Source organism: Seriola aureovittata, chromosome 4 (genome assembly GCF_021018895.1).
Source record: "Seriola aureovittata isolate HTS-2021-v1 ecotype China chromosome 4, ASM2101889v1, whole genome shotgun sequence".
In the NCBI taxonomy this organism is placed as follows: Eukaryota; Metazoa; Chordata; class Actinopteri; order Carangiformes; family Carangidae; genus Seriola; species Seriola aureovittata.
This window is the reverse complement of record NC_079367.1, coordinates 16993021-17013670: the sequence shown is the minus strand read 5'-3', so window position 1 is coordinate 17013670 and position 20650 is coordinate 16993021. Positions and strand designations below refer to the sequence as shown.

At 41.4% G+C, this 20650-nt stretch overlaps 1 protein-coding gene across 3 annotated transcripts in view; it reads left to right on the top strand.

Moving 5' to 3' along the window:
- Window positions 1-19775, top strand: part of prkd2 (protein kinase D2) — a 32407-nt gene extending 12632 nt beyond the window's left edge. For 2 of the 3 annotated variants that reach the window (XM_056374027.1, XM_056374028.1), the window contains 18 exons: window positions 9552-9690; window positions 10039-10170; window positions 10347-10546; window positions 10967-11150; window positions 11272-11343; window positions 11519-11536; window positions 11709-11868; window positions 11969-12080; window positions 12881-12958; window positions 13053-13371; window positions 13754-13806; window positions 13913-13985; window positions 14353-14459; window positions 15941-16102; window positions 16369-16467; window positions 16595-16862; window positions 17327-17412; window positions 18235-19775. In XM_056374027.1, coding sequence (XP_056230002.1) covers window positions 9552-9690; window positions 10039-10170; window positions 10347-10546; window positions 10967-11150; window positions 11272-11343; window positions 11519-11536; window positions 11709-11868; window positions 11969-12080; window positions 12881-12958; window positions 13053-13371; window positions 13754-13806; window positions 13913-13985; window positions 14353-14459; window positions 15941-16102; window positions 16369-16467; window positions 16595-16862; window positions 17327-17412; window positions 18235-18459 — 2487 coding nt within the window. In that variant the 3' untranslated portion in view covers window positions 18460-19775. The remainder of the gene's footprint in view (window positions 1-9551; window positions 9691-10038; window positions 10171-10346; window positions 10547-10966; window positions 11151-11271; window positions 11344-11518; window positions 11537-11708; window positions 11869-11968; window positions 12081-12880; window positions 12959-13052; window positions 13372-13753; window positions 13807-13912; window positions 13986-14352; window positions 14460-15940; window positions 16103-16368; window positions 16468-16594; window positions 16863-17326; window positions 17413-18234) is intronic. The other variant, XM_056374029.1, reaches the window with a different exon arrangement.
- The last annotated feature ends 875 nt before the right edge of the window (window positions 19776-20650 follow it).

The following is a 20650-nucleotide window of genomic DNA, read 5'->3' as shown; positions in this document are numbered from 1 at the left end:
GACAGATGCCCCATTGGTTTACACCTTTAAAACATCCCTCCTGTGTCTCATGTCTAGCCTCAGTATAATGTTTCAACAGGAAACACATCAAATCCAGGAAGAAAGAAGCTTTTTGCATTTGGCATTTAGTGTCTCCTTGTAAAGAAGCTGATCGTGCTAAACGGATTCTCATTATTTCCATTGATAAACTACATCCTGCTGCACAAGCTCTCAGCTCGCTTTCAACTTCTTACAACAAGTGTATGTGGTCACACAAGTGCCGTCTCTCCTGTGTGGTTATTTGTGTGTTAGAGTGTGTGTCTATGTCTGTGAGAAGGGTTGACGGAGATGAACAGACAAATACTTGAACAGAAACAGGAAGGCTCAGAACATCCACCTCCGATCACAGGTGTGTTTGTGTTGAAGTATGACGCTGCTGGAGAGGCCCACTGACAAAGTCAGATGATGAAAGAAATCAAGTGATTGAATGAGTTGTAGTATACGTGACATGATGGTAAACTGAACTACGTCATGAAGCTTTTCAGTTGTTGTTCCTTGTGTGTACACTTTCTTTGTTGATTCATATTCATTTCATCTTCCTTCTTTGCGTCTGTCATGGGCGGCGGTTAGTTGACGTCATGGGTATTAACCTACTTAATTCCTTGTCCTCGTGGCACAGACCTGTCACAATCCCCTGTGATTTAATACATGACGTGAGCAAGACGGCGGCTCGTGCTCTTTTGTTTTCTTAAAAACCAGCATGGACTCTCCAGGTGACTGAGGGCACTGCGAGGGCAGGAATGGCTGTCATTTTTGTCGTTTGCTCCATCCCTTCGTCAGTTTGTGACCTCACTGGGGATAAAAATAGGCCGCCGGGCCAGTAACACGTTTGTTCCATCGCTAACACTGTCAGCACAAAAGGAAAAATTCCTGCGTTGCGCCAAGTTGTTGTCAGGAGCTAATGAGGGCAGATCGTTGACGTCTTTACATGCCCGTTACCACAGCAACCCCTCATTAAACACCTCATCACTTTCAGAAAGGTGGGGTGGTTCTTTCTGAGTCCCGTGCCTGACATGTTAACAAGAATTGAGGCAGTTATGGTCCAACAATTACACTTTGGGAGAAGGATTCTTCTTAAGGAGAGGGATGGTTTATGCAAATACAAAAGCATAAATACACACACACACGCACACAGAGTAAAGTGCAGGTTAATGAAAACCCTTTATCATGATCTTTGACAGTGTGTGCGCACAAGAATGTGAGTGTGTACACGCACACACGTGGGCAGGAGGGTGTGTGATTTGTCACACAGTAAGACGGCGATGTTTAAACAATGTCTGTTGTTTGAGGGGATGCAGCGTGTTTCCTCTTGACTATAAAATGGCTCGATCAGGTTCCTGTTGTGATAACCAGCCTCTGTTGCAGAGACACATCAGTGTGGAGGACCATGTAAGGCTATAGAGGTCAGTGTGTTTACACAGCTCAGTGTGCAGTGTCATACTCTGCGGGTCTTGTGTTTCATCCACGCTGATTCTCAGTTGTTGATCGTGTGTTGTCATCATTTGAAGTTGGGCCTGACTGATTCTGCAGAGCTGCAGTGTTTCTGTAACGTACTGCACTGTGTAAACACAATCCACCCTGCCATTCTGTAACATCTCAGTCCTCCTCCCGACTCTCTCCTCTTCACTGCACTATTAAAAAGTAAAGCAACAGCTGCAGAGGACAGTTTAAAGTGGTTATAGTATCATATTTATTCCATTACAGTCTTGACTACCACTGACAATAAATCTTTCCAGAATGTGACACTCGAGCTGTGCTGCCACTGCCACTTCTTTCTCCCATGCTACCAAAATGTGGTAACTTTAGTTCTTCATACACGAGTCAGAAAAATGATGAACTGGTTGCATGTCTCTTAAAAGTTATAATAGATTACCTACAAGATTAACATGAACTTCATAAATAGCTGCTCTTTTCTAAATGTGTGTATTTTCTGTGACTAAGGCAACTGCCTTATATTTAACATGCCATTACTCTTCCTCCTCAGACGTACATGATGTTCGTACTTATGTTACCTTACACATTTGAAACACTAGAAACCACATGCTCACAGCTGCAGTTTCCTGTGTTGTGGAAGTCACAGATAAAATTAATACTTACAATATTGTGAATACTAATCATGACACTGCAAAAATAAATGATGGCACTGAAAGTACTTACCGAATAGATAGGTGCAAATAATGTCGTATGGTGAGTAGAATGGTAGTGATGCAGCACTCAAACAGCACAGGCATGGCGCGGAGGCCCCTGGCCCTGAGGCAGACAGAAAAGTCCTTTATTTGTGAGTTCATGGACCTTGTGGAGTTTCGCTTTATGTGGTGAAAAACATGTCAACATGTTGATGTCAAATAAAACCAGCAACAGCCACTAATAGCTGACAGAGCAGTTGGTAGAGTTACATCCCAAGTATTATGCGGTGCTTCGTTCGAACTCTTTACTTTATAGGGCGTGAAAGTTGCTTTCATTTTTGCCATTTTGCAACTGACGTAAAATCAAATTGAGGGGATAAATGGCTCCCAATTTAAGCAAATTACATCCATGAGTCTGCATAAAAACTGTTCCATAAGAGTAATGTATTTTATAAGAATAAACACAACACAGGCTTGATCTCGACTGCTTCGTTGATGAGTAAATCTGTCTATGAACTGCAGAGCTTTGTCAGATGGCTCTGAGGCTGTGTAAAGGTGCTTATGAGTTTGTGTGTGTGTGTTTGTGCTTGAGTGTGCGTGCTTGTATGTTTGTGCAGCTTGGTGGTCGAAGGTGGCTCATGCTGAGCTGCTGGAGGGGAAGTGATGGGGAGGATGAAAAGCAGAAGCAAGTGGCTTTCAGCAGGACATAAAAGTCTCTGTGTTCTTCACACATGCTGCGTCTTTATATAAAGATGGTCTATATTTAGCACCGCTCTTAAACCGTTTGACAAGCCCTTGAGGTTGAAATTGAATCGACTCAAGTGGACATCAGTGGTGCTCCTTGTGTGCAAGCATCAGTGCTTTGATGAGGCGATGCTAACCTGTTGCTGAAGTGTTGAGAAAAACTCTGCATGACCCCACTGCTGGTCCTTTTCTTGCACTTGTTAAATTTCTCACGTTTTTGTCTTGATTGTCTTTGATTTAAAAAAAAAAAACAAAAAAAAAAAACTGGCGATTATTCAGTGGTTTCTCAAAGCAGCTCATCAATAACAACAAGAAGAAGCTAATGAAATGCTTCTATAACGGTCATATGGCAGCACTAGTATAAAGCTGACTGGAAGAGGAAGGAGGAATTAGATCATCGCTTCATATTCTACATGTTCCAGTTTGTCTGCACTTGTTGCACTTCAGACAAAAGATCTCAGCCATTACCTCTGCGCTTGTGAACTGCATCATATGTCCAGGGGCTGTGGTGGTCAACAAGGAAATGAACAAACCAACAGAAATGTGAGCGCAGAGGAAATGGCACACGGTGCTGTGGCATCAGATGTGTCTGTGTCTTGAATACAGTGTGTCTGAGCTCAAATTTCTCTCACAAAAGGCCTTTGCTCCATGACATCACAGCGATATGATGAGAAAGTTGTTTTTGTGTGTGAAGTGTACACACGGAGTGATATCACTTGTTTTGTTTGTTTTCAAGTGTTTTAGATCCCAGTGTGTGTTTTTAATAATGACTGAGCGAGTAACCTGGATAAAGGTGTTTGCCCTCATTGACGTTATTGACAGTAGCAACAACACACAGAGAAAGTATCAGTTGTCATTGTTTAGCGTGACGGTGATGTTGTGCTGCGTCTGCGCTAAATTTAGATATAGGGTTGTTCACTTTTTCATTCCAATTTGGACAACTTCCTGTTAACGCAATCATTTAATTAAAACTGTATCTTACTAAGGGTCAATGAATCAATATCTCTGGTTCTTATGAGACAAATTAGCATATTGTGCTTGGTGATAGCTCAGTGCATGTTGGTATGGCAATCCAGGCAACACCAGAATATGAAAATAACCCATGTGATGTATTGGTTATGATGCTGTTGCAAAACCAAAGCGTGACAAAAACCTCAGAGATTGCAATGATTGCATTTCTCTCTGTTCTGCAATGACAGATCATGTTTTGACACTTAGCAGTACACATAGCAGACGTCTTCTAGTTTAATCCAAATTCGACATATTATATATGTTGAATATACGACTAATCCATCAGAAAACAAATCTTAAAAAAAAATAAATCAGAGATCTTGGCTGCAACTATTCACATCAAATAGTTCTTCATTTTCAAACAGCCTGGGTTATTCACTGATTCAATGATTATCTATATTATTGATAAATATAGAAATATCAAAATTTGTGCCAATTAATTTTCTTTCGATTGACTAATCAGTTAATTGACTAATCATTGCATCTCTAAATACATACATATTGAAAACTACGAAGAGACTATAGAAGGAACAAACAATAAATGGAAGTAGAACATAAATGCATTTGACTGAAATGGCTCAGTAGGACAAAGAAATGGAGATAAAGAATCTTGAAAGTTTCTATCTCTCATTGTGCTGTGTGGATTTCTAGATTGATGTGCGTTTTGCTCCATCTACTTCCACGGAAAAACATTTCATCATGTCCAGAGCGGAACACAACATCGAACCTTCGAATAAAGTAGGTTAGTGAAGTCATTAGTGAGGACGCGCTGCTGGCCGGCCTTAACATTGCATCAGCTCGTGAGCAAGGGAGTAGACCGAATTGAGGATAGTGTTAGTGGATGGTTCAGCTCAGAAAAGATGACAGAATGCTTTTCTTCAGTCCTTTTCTCTTGTTTCTTTTCAGAGTGCCTCAAAAAATAAGAGACAGCATAAGAGTAAGAGATAAAATGGATGATGAGGAAAGTTGGACAGCCCAGAAGAAAAGTAAAGTTAATAAACACTGCACCAAAGAGGAAAATAAGAGTGATGGGAAACAAGGGGAGGGGTTGGGATAAAGAAAGCCTAGTCCATAATTCATTTCACTCATAATGGCTTCATTGGCCCAAAGAGCTGCAGGAATAGTGCAGGCAATGCGGGGTAACCTGATCCCTGGTAACCCAAAGAAAGCAGCTAGAGACACAACCCTGTCTCCAGGCAAACCACACCATACTCTATACTACGGTGCATATGATAATACAAACAGCTCTGCCGTCTGCAGACAGTAGTCACACACGCACACATAGTCTCTTGCAACCACACTCCTAACCTCTACCCACAAAGCTAGTATAAAGTGTACACACAAACATATAGATGTGATTATGTAATTACAAGACAAAGAATGTCATTTTTCACCATGTTCACATACAGACAGAAGTAATGTGCGGCTTTTCTGCTCTTTCCACCCTGTACTTTGACTGGAAACTGGAACAGTGGGAGAAGAAAAGAAGAAAATGGTCATTTTCTCAGAGGGAACTGTGGTTTTTGGGGAGTTGGGATATTGTGCTTTTCAGAAGAGCTGTAAAGACGTGTGGTCTGCACAGACGTGGCAGCTGCAGTTGTGGTTGGAGCATTGTGTATGTGTTGGACAGTAGGCGCAGGATAATATGACTCGCCTTGTTTCTTTGGTAAGCAAGTGAGCAGCAACAGAAACAGTGTGAGGCTAATAGCAGAGACGCTGGCATCAGAAAGGGTTTACAAATGACTTAGGCTGAGGGTTGTCTGTGGATTTGGGCAGAGCAGGGAGTCTCCTGTGATCTGGGCTCTGTGGGTGTTTGTAATTACAAGTGGCAGCAGTTGGTCTTATTTGTGGCAGTCCCAGGTACTGATGCATTACATGTTATTACATGATTCACTCCTGTCAGAGAACTTGTGGGTTTTTAAGTCTGGAGCTGGGAAATTTTGGAGCCTCTTCTCATGAATATCTTTATTGTCTAATTGACCCAAAGCCACAAACATTTGTAGACGTCTTGGGGTAAAATTGTCTTTTCACCTAAATTACAAAAAGGCAAGTCAAGTAAATTTTTATTTATATGGCGCCAAATCACAAGAAGTTATCTCAGGGCACTTTTCAAATAGAGCATGTCCAGACCATAATTGTTATAATATTTATTACAGAGGCCCAACAATTCCCACCATGAGCAAGCACTTGGCAACATGGGCAGGGAAAATCTTTATCTTAAGAGGCAGATGATTTTCTCTCTAACTGCAGGTGTATCTAGACATGCAGATAGTTCTGACCTAGATAACCATCTCTTGAGTTTGTCTGCCTCCACACCAGCATAATGGAGATGATTGGAATTTCTTCTGTCTTTCTCACAGCACTGAAAAATTGCAAGAATTCAACATTAGAGTTTCTCTCCATAAACAGTGTGTCCCTGCTACTCAGAATAATCCACAGGCCTCGCTCAATTGGTTCGACTGGAACTACGACCAAAGAAACAGTCCCTGAGAAAACTGTTGACAGCATGTTTTATGGATTATTCAGAGTAATGGGTTCATGAGTTTGGAAAGACATGAAGTTTCTGAATTTTTAAAATTCTGTGATCACCACTAATGAAGCGAAGCCTGCGAGCCAGTTCAGGGAGTTCAACTCGAAGTGCCGCTACACTCACATGACATTCTCTCACTCCTACGCATATCCAGTGCACCCATTTTAATTATGGCGGTGTACTGCATGGCACACTGCCACTTACCTGAAAGCTATGCCACTGCTTGCTGCCACCTCCCAAACATTAATGTTTTACACATCAACATTCACATATCTCAATCTATTCCACATGAGTTGACTGACTGAAACTAAATACTTTTCACAAAGCTATTGTCAATCTCTTCTCTCCTAGGCAAAACAACAAAAGCATAACTATGTTCATGGCTGGATACCATTAGATGTAATTTGGGTGAACAAAACATTTGAATGATTTGTTTAAAGCAGCTATAATCAATATTCTATCGTAACAGAGTATCGTGTTATGTATCACCAAATCTGCTGTCCCCTTCGGTCCAGTCTTACCGAGATTTATAATCTTTAATCTATATATATTTTATGCTGATGACACCTTATTGCTGATACACGTTCGTCGTTTGCCCCATATTAAAATAGAAGACTATTTTAGTGTGAGTGCTGCCATTTCTTTCACCTTTATGCTTTCAGCCATGAACATGCACCTGACAGAATTTCCTATTCAGTATTGGGAGCTGCTTCGCTGTCACTGTTTTTTCCTGGAGCTTTATGGTGTCTTTCAGCTCATGGTTTGGGGTTTTATGGCCCACACCTTTTGGCTCAGTGTCACAGCTCTCATCAGCGTTGTTCCCCAATGCAGTAGACAGCTGTTTTCAATGGAAAAGCAGTATACACTACCTGTCCAGCACCAAACAGAAGAAAGATGAAGCTAGCTGGAGAGCTGTAAGGACAGTGAATACTACTGGAGCTTACATTCATCAAGTGGTCACAAACAAAACAAATGCAGATTCCCCACATCGACTTTATAAGTAGATAATATGTCACAGTTGTGGTTTCCCCTAGTTATCCAAAGTTAATGTCTCCTTAGTAGCTGTAAGAAGAGTTACTGCTATCTTTCCTCTAAATGTTTGGGAATCAACTTTGCATAATGAGTATGCTAAACAAACAGAGGCATTATTTAAATGGTTGTGCTACACTGATTTGCTCGCACACCTTTCACACCTCTCTACCACGGCTTGGGTTTATATTCCACCTTCTTGTTCTTTAGCCTTATATCTGTTCGCTTCCTTTATTGTAGATGCATGTAATGGCTGTTAAGGCCACTGTGTGCTTTTTGTGTCTTGTTGTTGACTGTGTGGTCAGTAGCAGTAGCCCACTGGTGGGGCGTGGTGGACTCACTGTGTAGCTTGGCAGCAGTACAAACCAGGCCTGGATTTCAGATGTGGTGCTGTGGAGTGCCTGTTGGGAAATGAGAGCGGGACTGTGTGTGTATGTGTGTTTAGGAGACAAGAAGGGAAATGGGGGGGGGGGGGGGGGGGGTTGCTGTTTGTAAGGAGGGTGTGTCTGTTGGTAAGCGAGGAGGTGTATGTGTGTCATTGTGTCGTTCCAGGGTGGAGACCAGGGTTCCCCTTCCTTTAAGTAGCTAGAACTCGGCCAGATGTTGAATCGTAACTCTGACGTGGGAAAAACAACAAGAGAGACTGGGAGGATCATGTGTGTGTGTGTTTATTCCTTTTCTTCTTACTCCTCTGGTCTGATCTAGAGTGTCTCATGTGTTCTCCCCAAAAGACAAATTAATTTTAAAGATGTATACCTGTGGTGTCCTGTGTGGTGTGGCCACTGAGGTGAACCAGACAGTATTAACTATTCAGGAGAGCAGGGTTTCCCTGCGCTCTGCTGACTTCTGACTGACACTCTCATCTCTCATATCTCTTGAGGAGCTTCATGGAAACACCTTTGTGTGTGTGTGTGTGTGTGTGTGTGTGTGTGTGTGTGTGTGTGGGTGTATATGTGTGTACTTGAGTATGACTGATAGGAAGATAGGATAAAGTTTCTCCTTTTGTCTCCCATTCCACATTGACCAAGTTGCTCAATTAGTGGAATTCAGCCAGTGTCTCTTGTATATCAGTGGTTACATGTGTGTGTGTGTGTGTGTGTGTGTGTGTGTGCGTGTGTGTGTGAGGGCTGCTACATATCCCAGGCACTTTGTATAACAGGGCATGATAGAATTGGTTAACGGCATACAGTAATGTCATATGCCTGAGAACATAGAATCATTGCTTTGTTGCTGCATGTTCTGTGTTCACAGTGTGATGTTTTCAACTGTTAATGAAAATAGCAGAGCTGTGACTGTTTAAGATGTCAGTTGTAAATGACCAACGTGTAATAACAACTTTCTCCCAGCTTGAATACAAAGAGGGGCTGCTGAGTTAATACAGGGTATGTCAGTGGGTGGATTCCTGAGTGGGCCACATGTGGCACAGTTATACAAAGTCCCAGGTTCTGGTCTCAATTCAAAACTCTCATGTACATTTTCATGCATGTTAAGTTTTTCATATCTTTTGTCATTATTTTTATGGAGTCCTATGAAACACCATCTATTTGATGAAATACAAGTAAAATTAATATTTCATAAATCTACACTCCAAGAGAATTATTGTCCAATTTTACAATTAATTTAAAGTTATTTAAACACATTTGATTAGATATTAAAAGTTATTGAATTTATGACTTGTTAAAATCATGTTTGGAATTGACAGGATGAAAAAGAAAGTTATGTCACAGCCTTAAATGTGTTGGTGTGTGTCTGTGTGTGCGTCCGTTCCGTTTCATCAGATGGCTTGTTTTCTGCCGTTACAGCTGGTTGCTTCTGTTTATGTATTTGGCTTTATTCGATCTGGAGCTTTTTCTGTCACTAACAGAAGCTCAGTGACGTGTTGATTTGACTAGATCGCCTGACAGGCTGCTGACATAAAGCCCTTTATTATATTGTATGAAATGCAGCACCAGTCTTTCAACTACCAGCCCTCCTGGAGATAAAATCACAATGTCAATCACAATTCTGCTTTTTTTTTTTTTTATACAGTTGATCCTCCTACATTTCTTTTATGCCATGTTTGTTTGTTCTAGTTCCCAGAGTGTGGCTTCTATGGCATTTATGACAAGATCTTGCTGTTCAAGCATGACACATCCACCAACAACATCCTGCAACTGGTTAAAGCTGCCAGCGACATTCAGGAAGGAGATCTGGTGGAGGTGGTGCTCTCTGGTAAGAAACCAGCACTCCTCTCTTCAAATATGTCAGCCATATTAAAATCTACACTAAATTTTCTTCCTTCTTTTTTCCTCTGTAATCTCTCTTGCATTACTGTTGTTACTCTGCAACACCACTCTTGGAATCAGTGCTTATCTGCTTATTTTACTACAGGTAATATCTTCCACAGGCCTAATCTGTTCTTTCATTGTTTCAAATTGTAATGCTCCCCTGTCAGGAACAAAACCCATCTATTTTTCCATCCTGTTTCCGTCTTATCCATCTAATCAGTCTTTATTCTGCACAGTGGTGTGATTGTATCGTGAAACAGTGACCACACTCTATCCCTGTTATCTCTTTTAGCGGCAGCCACATTTGAAGATTTCCAGATTCGGCCCCATGCCCTCAATGTGCACTCATACCGGGCCCCAGCCTTCTGTGACCACTGCGGAGAGATGCTGTTTGGACTGGTCAGACAAGGGCTCAAGTGTGACGGTGAGAAAATCAGAGAGACTAAGTGTGAAAAGGAAAAGATTTTTTGATGTGGTCTACACATTTCTCTGAGAAATGATCTGTAACACTCACCAAACATGCGCCACACTCTCCTCTCTCCTGCTCTGCTGATCTGCTGCTCCCTCTGCTGGTTCTTTGATCGATGCTGCCCCCTGCAGGATGTGGACTAAACTACCACAAGCGCTGTGCTTTCAGCATCCCAAACAACTGCAGTGGAGCTCGTAAACGGCGTCTGTCCACCACCTCCCTGAGCAGCAGCCAGTCCCTGCGTCTCTCCACCACTGAGTCAGTGTACAGTGTTGGGACGGCCTCCACCTGCACAGAAGATGCTACCCTCATCCGCTCACACACACAAATGGTACTGGTGGATTCATGCACACAATGCTCTGCTCATTTTTAGACTATTAAAACTAAGGAGGAGTCCATGGGCAACATTTATTTGACCACATGAAACAGCTTTGTTTCATGTTGCTGTCACAAATTGGGTATTATTATTGGTAGAGACCAAGAACAAAGCTTAAAGGAAATTATTGGACTTAAACATGACATCCAATACATGCTAAAGCTGCTGGATGTGTAAATAAGCAACTTAAAAGGTGATGATATTTCAAAGTTGTGTTTATAAATTGTTTCCGCTGCCCCCAAGTGGCCAAAAAATAAAATCAATTATTGCAAATTTGAGGACATAATTAAATTAAGTAATTAAAGGGTTGGTTATTTACTTACTCACACACAAACTGTGTCGTTGATAATTTTTGTTTCCCGTCTATTCTGCTAGCCACGGACCCCCAGTGAGGCCCGGCGCTTCTACACAGGCCGACCAGTTCATCTGGACAAGATCCTGATGAGCAAAGTGAAGGTGCCCCACACGTTCGCTGTCCATTCGTACACACGGCCGACGGTGTGCCAGTACTGCAAGAGGCTTCTTCGAGGACTGTTCAGGCAGGGCTTACAGTGCAAAGGTGAGTACATGCAAAGAGAGAGACTCACTTCTGGATGTCCAGTGTCCAGTAGAGTTGCTATATAAATCCAACCATATTACATAGAATCTGATCAGAATGAATTGTGTTTTATTCCTCTCAGACTGCAAGTTCAACTGCCACAAGCGCTGTGCGTACAAGGTTCCAAATGACTGCCTCGGGGAGACTATTGGAGGTGAGGGAAGATATAAATCTATCACTTTTCTTTTCTGTTAATGACTCTTTTAACCCTGCATTGATTTGATAAAAGCATTCATTTCAGAACTAGGTTACTTTAATAACCACACGTAATATAAGTCATTATTTAGCAAGACTGAAACTCACTGGCACTAATGTTTTTATCTTCTCAGACAACAGAAGTAACTGTGGTAAGTATTATCGGTGCTCAGTATTGATGCATGTAACGCTGCACTCTCCCTTTATAGCTTAGTAGTAGTTCTAGAAGTGGCAAGTAGTAGTATTTTTCCACAGCATTTTAAACACATTGTAACTTTAAATCAAGTCGCACTCAAACCTTTCTTTGCCTCATTTTTGCTCCAGACATGTTGAGTCCCAGTGCGGACCCTGAAGTGCCCATGGACTACACCAGTGACTATGACAACTCGGACAAGTCTTCAATGGATGACTCGGACGAGGCCTGCAGCATCCCCGGGTCCTTTTCTCCTGACAACAACCAGGACGGAACCAGCGGAGATCAGAGGTAGGAGGAAAACACAGACATTTAGAGAACAGCTACGAATAAATCTCCAAAGGGCTGTTATATGAGGAACACAAATTCAAACACGTTTTGCTTCTTCCAGTGTTTACATCCCGCTTATGAGGGTGGTACAGTCGGTGAGACAGACAACCCGTCGATCCAGTACAGCTATCAAAGAAGGATGGATGGTTCACTACAGCAATAAGGACACACTGGTAAAAACATCACCCAAAATTCCCATGCTACCGAAGCTAAATATCTCTGTCATTGTTGTAGGAGCTGCACATATGGATTGAAGTCAGTTTCCTCTAGATGCATGAACCCACTTTCTTCATGTTCTTTTCTTATTTATTGCAGCAAGTTTGTTTACTTTCCACTCACTCAACCTCATCATCAGTTTATTTTCCCTGTCCACCAGCTCCTCTCCAAACACTTTCGAGCTTGACCATTTATTCTCTTGCCTTCAAGGCAGTTATTGCTTCCTTTTTCTTTTCTATTTGTGCAGGTTTGTGAGTGTGCAATGAGTGTGTATTTATATGGAAGAAGGAATAGTTGAAGATTGATGATGTGGCTGACTCTCCCTGAAAACATAATAGCACTCAGCAGACGTGTGGTCAATTCAAGCTAAAAGCCCATTTTCCACTTTTTCTTTCTCTGTTCGATATATTTGACCTCAAAGAAACTTTTCTGCCTCTGTAGTCTTTTTCATGCTTGTTTTTCCTCTGGCTGCACTAGCACTTTTTTTTCTTCCTTTCACTTTTGTCTCTTTTCTCTTTCTTTTTGTTTCCACCTTCTCGTCTTGCAGCTCTTACTCCTGGTTATCCTTCTTCTCACCTGGCCTCTCTTCTCATCCTCTGGACGTCACCTCCGTACTTGAAATGCATCCATGTTGACCCTTGAGCTTTACCCCCAGATCCAAGCCCCATTGCTCACCCTCTGTCCTCTCCCTATCCCACTCTTCAATGCCTTGTCTTTGTTGCCCTGACTCATTCCATCCTACTCCAACCCCAAACAGAGAAAGAGGCACTACTGGCGTCTGGACTGTAAGTGCATCATCCTTTTCCAGAACAACACCTCCAACAAATACTACAAGGTAAGTACAGTTAACTCCACGAAAAAGCTATGATCTCAAGTCATTAATATGAAGTTGAAGTTTGTTACCATATCTCTGGTCCATCCGCTTGCAGGAGATCCCTCTTTCTGAGATTCTGGAGTTGCGTCCTGCTGGCAACTTCAATCTTGTCCCCCCCGGCACAAATCCCCACTGCTTCGAGCTCATCACAGGCACTATGTGCTACTTTGTAGGGGAGGACCCCAACACCCTCCCCCCTCTGAAACCCAGCAACCCGCCGACTGTCCCCCAGACACCTCCCTCGCCTAGCCAAGTGGCGCCCAATAGCGGCATTGGGCGTGAAGTAGCCAAGGCGTGGGAGAGCGCCATTCGCCAGGCCCTCATGCCTGTCATCTTTCAGGATGCCCCGCCAGCTGAGGGGAACACAACTCATAGTAAGTTGAGAGCAGCCAAATGTGGATGGTGCATTTTTGGTTATGATATTTACTAAGAGTTTTATGGATGGGGATGATTAATAAAAAAATGACAAAATCAGAAGCATCAGAAGCAACATGAGCTGATTTACAGGACGAGGTTTGGTCTTTATTTAATCTGATGATAAACTTTTCCAATAAGTTAAATCGTTCTTTCATTTCAGTTTCGTATGTCGAGCTGAGGTTGAGCAAAGTCTTCCTTTTCTAGTGTTGGAGAAAAATACCATACAGTACATGTGAGATATTAGTTGTTGACAGGTAGTGCTCCTTAAATACACAACCTAGAATTCATAAAACTCTGTAACCTGTACATTGTTCCTGGTATTGTTTTTGTTTTTTTCAGGACAAGCCTCTATCAGCATATCAGTGTCCAACAGTCAAATCCAAGAGAATGTGGTATGATCTTTTTCTTTTTTTTTACCTATTTCATTCAGTCTTTAAATGAATATTTACAGTGAGAATGATGATTAAATGATTTATTAAATGAAGTACATTCCTACAGGACATTGGTACAGTGTACCAGATTTTTGCTGATGAAGTGCTGGGATCTGGGCAATTTGGAGTCGTGTATGGAGGTATGTAGATCTATGTCCAGTGATGCTGCTGACTGAGCTCTAGATTGATTAGATTAGATTAGATTCTGTGAAGGTCAACTGAATGGGTTAAAGTTAACAAGACACAAGACAGTACATCACAAACCTTCCAAAACATGGACTACACTGATGCATGCCTGACAGTAGATGTGTCTTTAAAGGGGAACTCCACCAATTCCACATGTCAAAGTCTAGTTTACTGTATATATGAAGACATTTGTCATGTGGTGGTCATTGGAGCACTATTTTAAATACATCACAAACTCTGGATGACAGGCTCCAATATATGTCCATATGTAAGGTTCAGTTTACAGCCACATCTGTTACTAACCTTGCTTTTCTTCATCAGGAAAGCACAGGAAAACAGGGAGGGACGTAGCGGTCAAAGTCATTGACAAGCTCCGCTTTCCCACCAAGCAGGAGAGCCAGCTGAGGAATGAGGTGGCCATACTGCAGGTAAACACGCATACCTTTCACTGCAGCTGCAAATGAGTACCATTTGTACATATACACAAATGCTGACACAGTAACAGGTGCTTTGTGGTATATTGGAAATCGGTGTTGTGAATTATGTTGGCACGTACATGAAAAATGAAAAATGCTGTCATTCATTACAATACTGGTGTCCATAGTGACATTGATAAGGTTTGTATTGACTCAATTGGACTGTGAAGCTCAGTAACTTCCCACATATCCCAGTAAGAATCATGTTAAGAAGTATTGCTAAAAGGAAGCAGCTTTTTCTGTGGTTACTTCTTAGGAACTGATGCCTCAGTGTCTGGCTAAACCAATATCTGGTCTGTGGACCGTTTTTTGAAAGGAAAGGACATTTCCACTCCCATAGTGCTTATGGTTGTTTTTAAAAGGACAATAGTATCAAAGCACTAAGATGATCAGTTTGGGACACATTAACGGTGGCTGTGTGGTTTAACAATAGACAGATTTCTATCACAAAGGCCACAAATGAGTTATCTGATACCTGCCTTGCACATTTGCAGCAAATGTTCCCAGTGATAAATCATCATGAATTTGTAATATTTATTTTGTGTATGATATTTGCCTTAAATGTTTGAGTTAAAACAATGTAATAATTCAATTGCCTTTTGGGAACACAATGTCTCAACCACCTGCTGTCCTAAATAACATACATGAAGTCTTTCTTAAATCGGGCTCCATTACTCACTTTATACTCTTCATTGTAGACATGAATTACATTACAAACTCAGATCCATTTTTCATACTTCAAAAACCTGGAGAACTGTAAATAAAACTACATATAAAAAACCAACTAACCAACAAACACTAATTTTGAGACTGTACATTATTTATAAAGTTAAGAATAAATTGCTAACAGAAAGTATCTAAGTTCTTTAAAATGACAGAAAGACAACATGACTTGAGAAGAATGTATAATTTAGAAACAGAAATCCATTTCATTTTTGCTGTCTTGAGCTGGTTTAAGCACCTACTTAAATGTAGAGTACATTGTGCACCAGCAGATGGAGACAGAGGTACAGTGGTCTGTCCACTTGTTTACAACTCTGTCCCTAGAAGACTTGACTTTCCCTTCACCTCTGCAGTTATTCATTTGGCCTATCAGACATCACTACACTCCCCGGATTTCAAGTGAAATACCTGGTGATGAAATGTCCCTCTGAATCATATAAATACGCAATTAAATGCCTTTTATGGTATTTCTGGAGCATATCCATTTAATGATAAATTTTTCTCAGCCTGCTGTGTTTCACATCCCTCCGTTTGTGGCTTGCTGTCTGTCTCTGTCATTCTTTCTTCACCCAACTTCTCTCTCTCTCTCTCTCTCTCTCTCTCTCGCTCCCCCCCCTTCTTTTCAAACACTCCCATTTTCCTCATCACCCACCTTTTTCTTCCATCCTCCTCATCCTCCTCCTCCTCCTCCTCTCTCATCACTCTCTCAGAGTTTACGTCATCTGGGCATTGTGAACCTGGAGTGTATGTTTGAGACCCCAGAGAAAGTGTTTGTGGTGATGGAGAAGCTACATGGTGACATGCTGGAGATGATCCTCTCCAGTGAGAAAGGCAGATTGCCTGAGAGGCTCACTAAGTTCCTCATCACACAGGTGTGTATGCGCCCCAGCAGACAGGGGATTTTTTTCTAGAAACCGAGTATATATCACAACACCGAAAGCATTGCTGTTGCTGTTGTTGTATGCTTGTGAGCCACTTATTACTCACAATGACGTCCTGATGCAGCAGTGTCTTGCTGCCTACATCAGAACTCACTGAAATGTACAGTATGTATGTGTGTTTGGCTTTTTAGAGTGGGGACTGACTAATTCATATCCTGTTTTTGTGGTTGTGGGTATGCATCTATGTCTGTTTGCAGATTCTTGCAGCTCTCAGACACCTGCACTTTAAAAACATCGTTCACTGTGATCTGAAACCAGAGAACGTGCTCCTCGCCTCTGCTGATCCTTTTCCTCAGGTATATACACATGCACAAATACATATACACTACACTAAATGCATCATCATACGCAGCAGTTGTGGTTTTCACACTCTGAAATGTTTCTTCCCCCCTTGTTTTCACACTGTTTCTCTCTCTCTCTCAGGTGAAGTTGTGTGACTTTGGCTTTGCTCGTATCATTGGTGAGAAGTCTTTTCGTCGCTCTGTTGTTGGTACACCTGCCTACCTGGCCCCCGAGGTTCTGCTGAACCAGGGCTATAACCGCTCATTGGACATGTGGTCGGTCGGCGTCATTATGTATGTCAGCCTGAGTGGAACGTTCCCATTTAATGAGGATGAAGACATCAACGACCAGATCCACAATGCGGCCTTCATGTACCCTCCCAACCCCTGGAAACAGATCTCCAGTGATGGTAAACACGGAGGGGCAGGGATGAGAGGAGAATGTGATTGTTTGAAACACCAAGAAGCGGAAGTAGAAACACACTGAACATTATAACCTTCATGAGGATTTATTGCAGGACTGTGGTATTAGACTGCATTCGTTTTAGCTAGGTGTTCCTAATAAACTGGCCACTTATTAGAAAAAGGTTAACACTAACCGTGAACGCATGACAAGCCATTACACGTTACACTTTTTTATTTCACAATATATTACGCAATCAGACTATGATAAGCCACTTTTCAATTGAGCAATCGTAATCATGATGAACCAGGTTCCTGTTCATTGCATTGTATCTCTGCCACAACTAAATGCAGGAATAGAATTGTTCAGATGTACCAAGAATGTTAAAGCATGATATTTCTAATGACTTCTTATACTGTCATTTGTCAGTTTCTCTTCATTGAGCAATGCGTATATCTTTGTGTTTCCCAGCAATCGACTTGATCAACAACCTGCTTCAAGTTAAGATGAGGAAACGCTATAGCGTGGACAAGAGTCTCAGCCATTCATACTTACAGGTAGCATATCAACACGACTTCACTCAAGTAAACACACATTGTTTAATACTTTTTGAAATTTATAACAAACAAGAACATGGTTTAAAGTCTGTCTGATACTTTGGTATTTTATCAGCCTTCCAGTACTTCCATTAATCCTGAATTAAAAGTACAGGAAGCAGCTCTTTTTCCTGATATGGTGACTGCCAATAATTTTAGTGGCAAAGTAATACCTCAAAAGAACTTTACCTTTTTTTCTTTACTTCTGCAAATCCCTCAATAAAATATATGGCCATTACAAGAAAGGGCAAATATAAGCACAAGGGAGTCTGCAGCGGCAAGACGGCTGCTCAAGGCTGATATTTTGGAACGTTATTGAGGATGTAGGAGGACGGATTAGCTATAAAAATTATGTTTTCATTGACTGAACAGTTCTTAAATGTCTCCCTCAAAGCAAAATATATATACAGTGGAAAAACAGATCAGTTTTCTTTGGAGGTTTAAGCCATCCCACTGGCTGTTGTTGTTGTTGTTGTTTTTGTTTGTTCAAATGTGCATGGATTAATTCATTTTCAATGTAACAGCAGCCCTAACTTGGATGAAAGTGTCATTTATAATTAACTCAGAAACAGGCAATAGGATCATTCAAGTTCTTACTTGCACACGCTCATGAACGTACACAGGCATACACACACGCACACACACATTCACACAACCAAAGGTTATTACTGGATGTTGCACTATAAACACATAAAAGCTTTTTAACTCTGATCTAATTTCAAGGCTCCTTAAACTGAAACTGAAATTTCACCCCTGTGTATATTCTCATATCCCATTTCTCAGGACTATCAGACATGGCTGGACCTGCGGGAACTGGAGACGAAACTTGGCGGGCGTTACATCACCCATGAGAGTGATGACAGCCGCTGGCAAATGTTTGCCCGTGAACATACTATGCCTTACCCCGCTCACCTTGTGCCTCCTCCTCCTGCGCCGGGCTCTGACGATGAGGAGGGCGGGGAGGATGCAGATGTGCAAGGCCTCACTGAGAGGGTCAGCATCCTCTGACCAGGGAGAGATAGACAACTCAAGATCATTTAGGACGGAGAAAAGAAGAAGGGGGAGGGAGAATGAGATGGTAGACCTAGAGTCTGCCAGAGACATTAAGTTGCAAAGATTCACATGGTTCTAATGAGAATAGTGTCCAGCTGTTCAGACTTTCACAGCACAACATCTGCTGTGTGCCAGCGCTCGCTTTTACAGACTGAGTTCATCAAAACTTCCTTCTAATCATTTACCTCTGTGGTGATTGGTCCTTTTTCATCTTTTGAAATATTGAACTCTTTCATAATGAGTCTTTGCCGTCAAAATTGGAGTCAAACTTTAAATCAAAATTTGGAACACACAAAAAAAAACAGCATCTTATTTTCCTTCTCAGCGTGAAGCACTTCAAATTGAAGCAGGAAATACCATTTTGCCACAAGTGATCAAAGATAAGAATTTGCTACAGGTATTTTTGTAAACAAATAGGAGTTTAAATTTAAAATTGAACTGCCTTCAATTAAAACTAACATTTGTTTTTAGTGTCATTGAGTTGGACTGACTGGAATTACAGTCTGTCTTAGGTCCTCAGTAAAAACGGGTTCAATCTCTTTGCAGTGACAAAAGACTTCCTCTGGGTTGGTAATTACTAATGTGCAGATAATGGCATCATACCCATCTGTAGTCACAAATGTGTTCCCATAAACTCATGTCCTGTAGTGAAAACTGGAATTATTGATCTGGCGACAGCAAAGCCTCCAGTAATTACCACTGGAGTCTTGAACCACAAGAGGCTTTTAGAAAATATATGTCATTAAACATGGCATTGTGGGTTTAAATGAACTCTAGCATTGGGGCTATTTATTACCTGCCATGACCCGACAGTTTTTAACAGTCATGTAAGACGTCTCTACCTGCAGTGGACATATTAGACAACAATAGCCTCAACAGCTATTCCTGTCAAGCAGTTTGTGGTGAGTAGCATGTTCCCACAGATGCCTGTATATGAGATTCACATACTGTCGCTGATGAGAAGATGGATGGACATCTCATTTAGCAAGAGCAGACCTCTCCCTATGATGTAAGCGCTTGGGTTACTAAACTAGACTTTTTGAGAGTGTATGTAGTTCAATTATTGACAAGCTGTCATGTCAATATGTTGCATGTTTCTGTGAAGTAGAATTATTTAGACACAATATAAAACATACTGTAGTTATGATGGTCTATTATACACATGTGTAACCTGAACTTTAGGTAGTTGTCAAATATGTGTAGACTGTGTATAACATGTTTGAAGGATGATCCTAGCCTTTGTAACAGATAATACAAAACCTTGAACAATATTCTTTTTGTCTTGGAAGTTTTATTTATTGTATCGCGGATGTTATCTAGAAATTGTAACAGGTAAAACCGAGCAGGCAAGGAAATGTGACAATGATTTACCACTAAAATACTTGTCAGTCATATACAGACAATTTGCTTTTCCTCAGCAATATGTTTAAGAAGCAAGGACCATTACTGTCACTCAGGTTTTCTATAGTGGAAAAAAAACATACTTTGAATGACAAAAGAATAAGTACCACTTGCGCTGCAGCAATAAATTACTTTTCTACTCACAGTCTGACAGACTGTTATTTTTTTTCCCTCTCCAACGAACAGCAGATTATCCCAAATATGCCGACTGTAATTTCTTCTTAAATGTACTGACACTAGGGCCAATACAGAAATTCAAGGATGCTCTTATATGGGCGCTTGCAACATGGATTTATGATAAGATGGATTTATGTATGCATATGAACACACACACACACACACACACACACACACACACACACGCACACACAAAAAAAATTCTCTCAGCTGTCAAAGGACAAAGACAATTTTTTACACATATTACACCTCACAGACCAAGTGGCACTCAAGAGGACCCTGTGGCTACAGAGACGAAGAGACTGAATTGTTTTCCATTCTGTGATGAGCACACTTCAGCTTGCTACTCTAGTTGAAAGTGCACCCTTGGTACTCCTACACTACATCCATCATCATTGCCAAAACAATGACTAATGATATATTCTTTCTCTCTTTCAGTGTCCTTTTATTTCTTTAAGTTGTAGGCAGGTTTGTCGCCTTCGCATCAGCTAGACTTCTCCAGGCCGCTGGCCTTGCAGTTGATAAGAAGCAACAGAGACCCTTTCACACCACAGACAGACTTGTACCT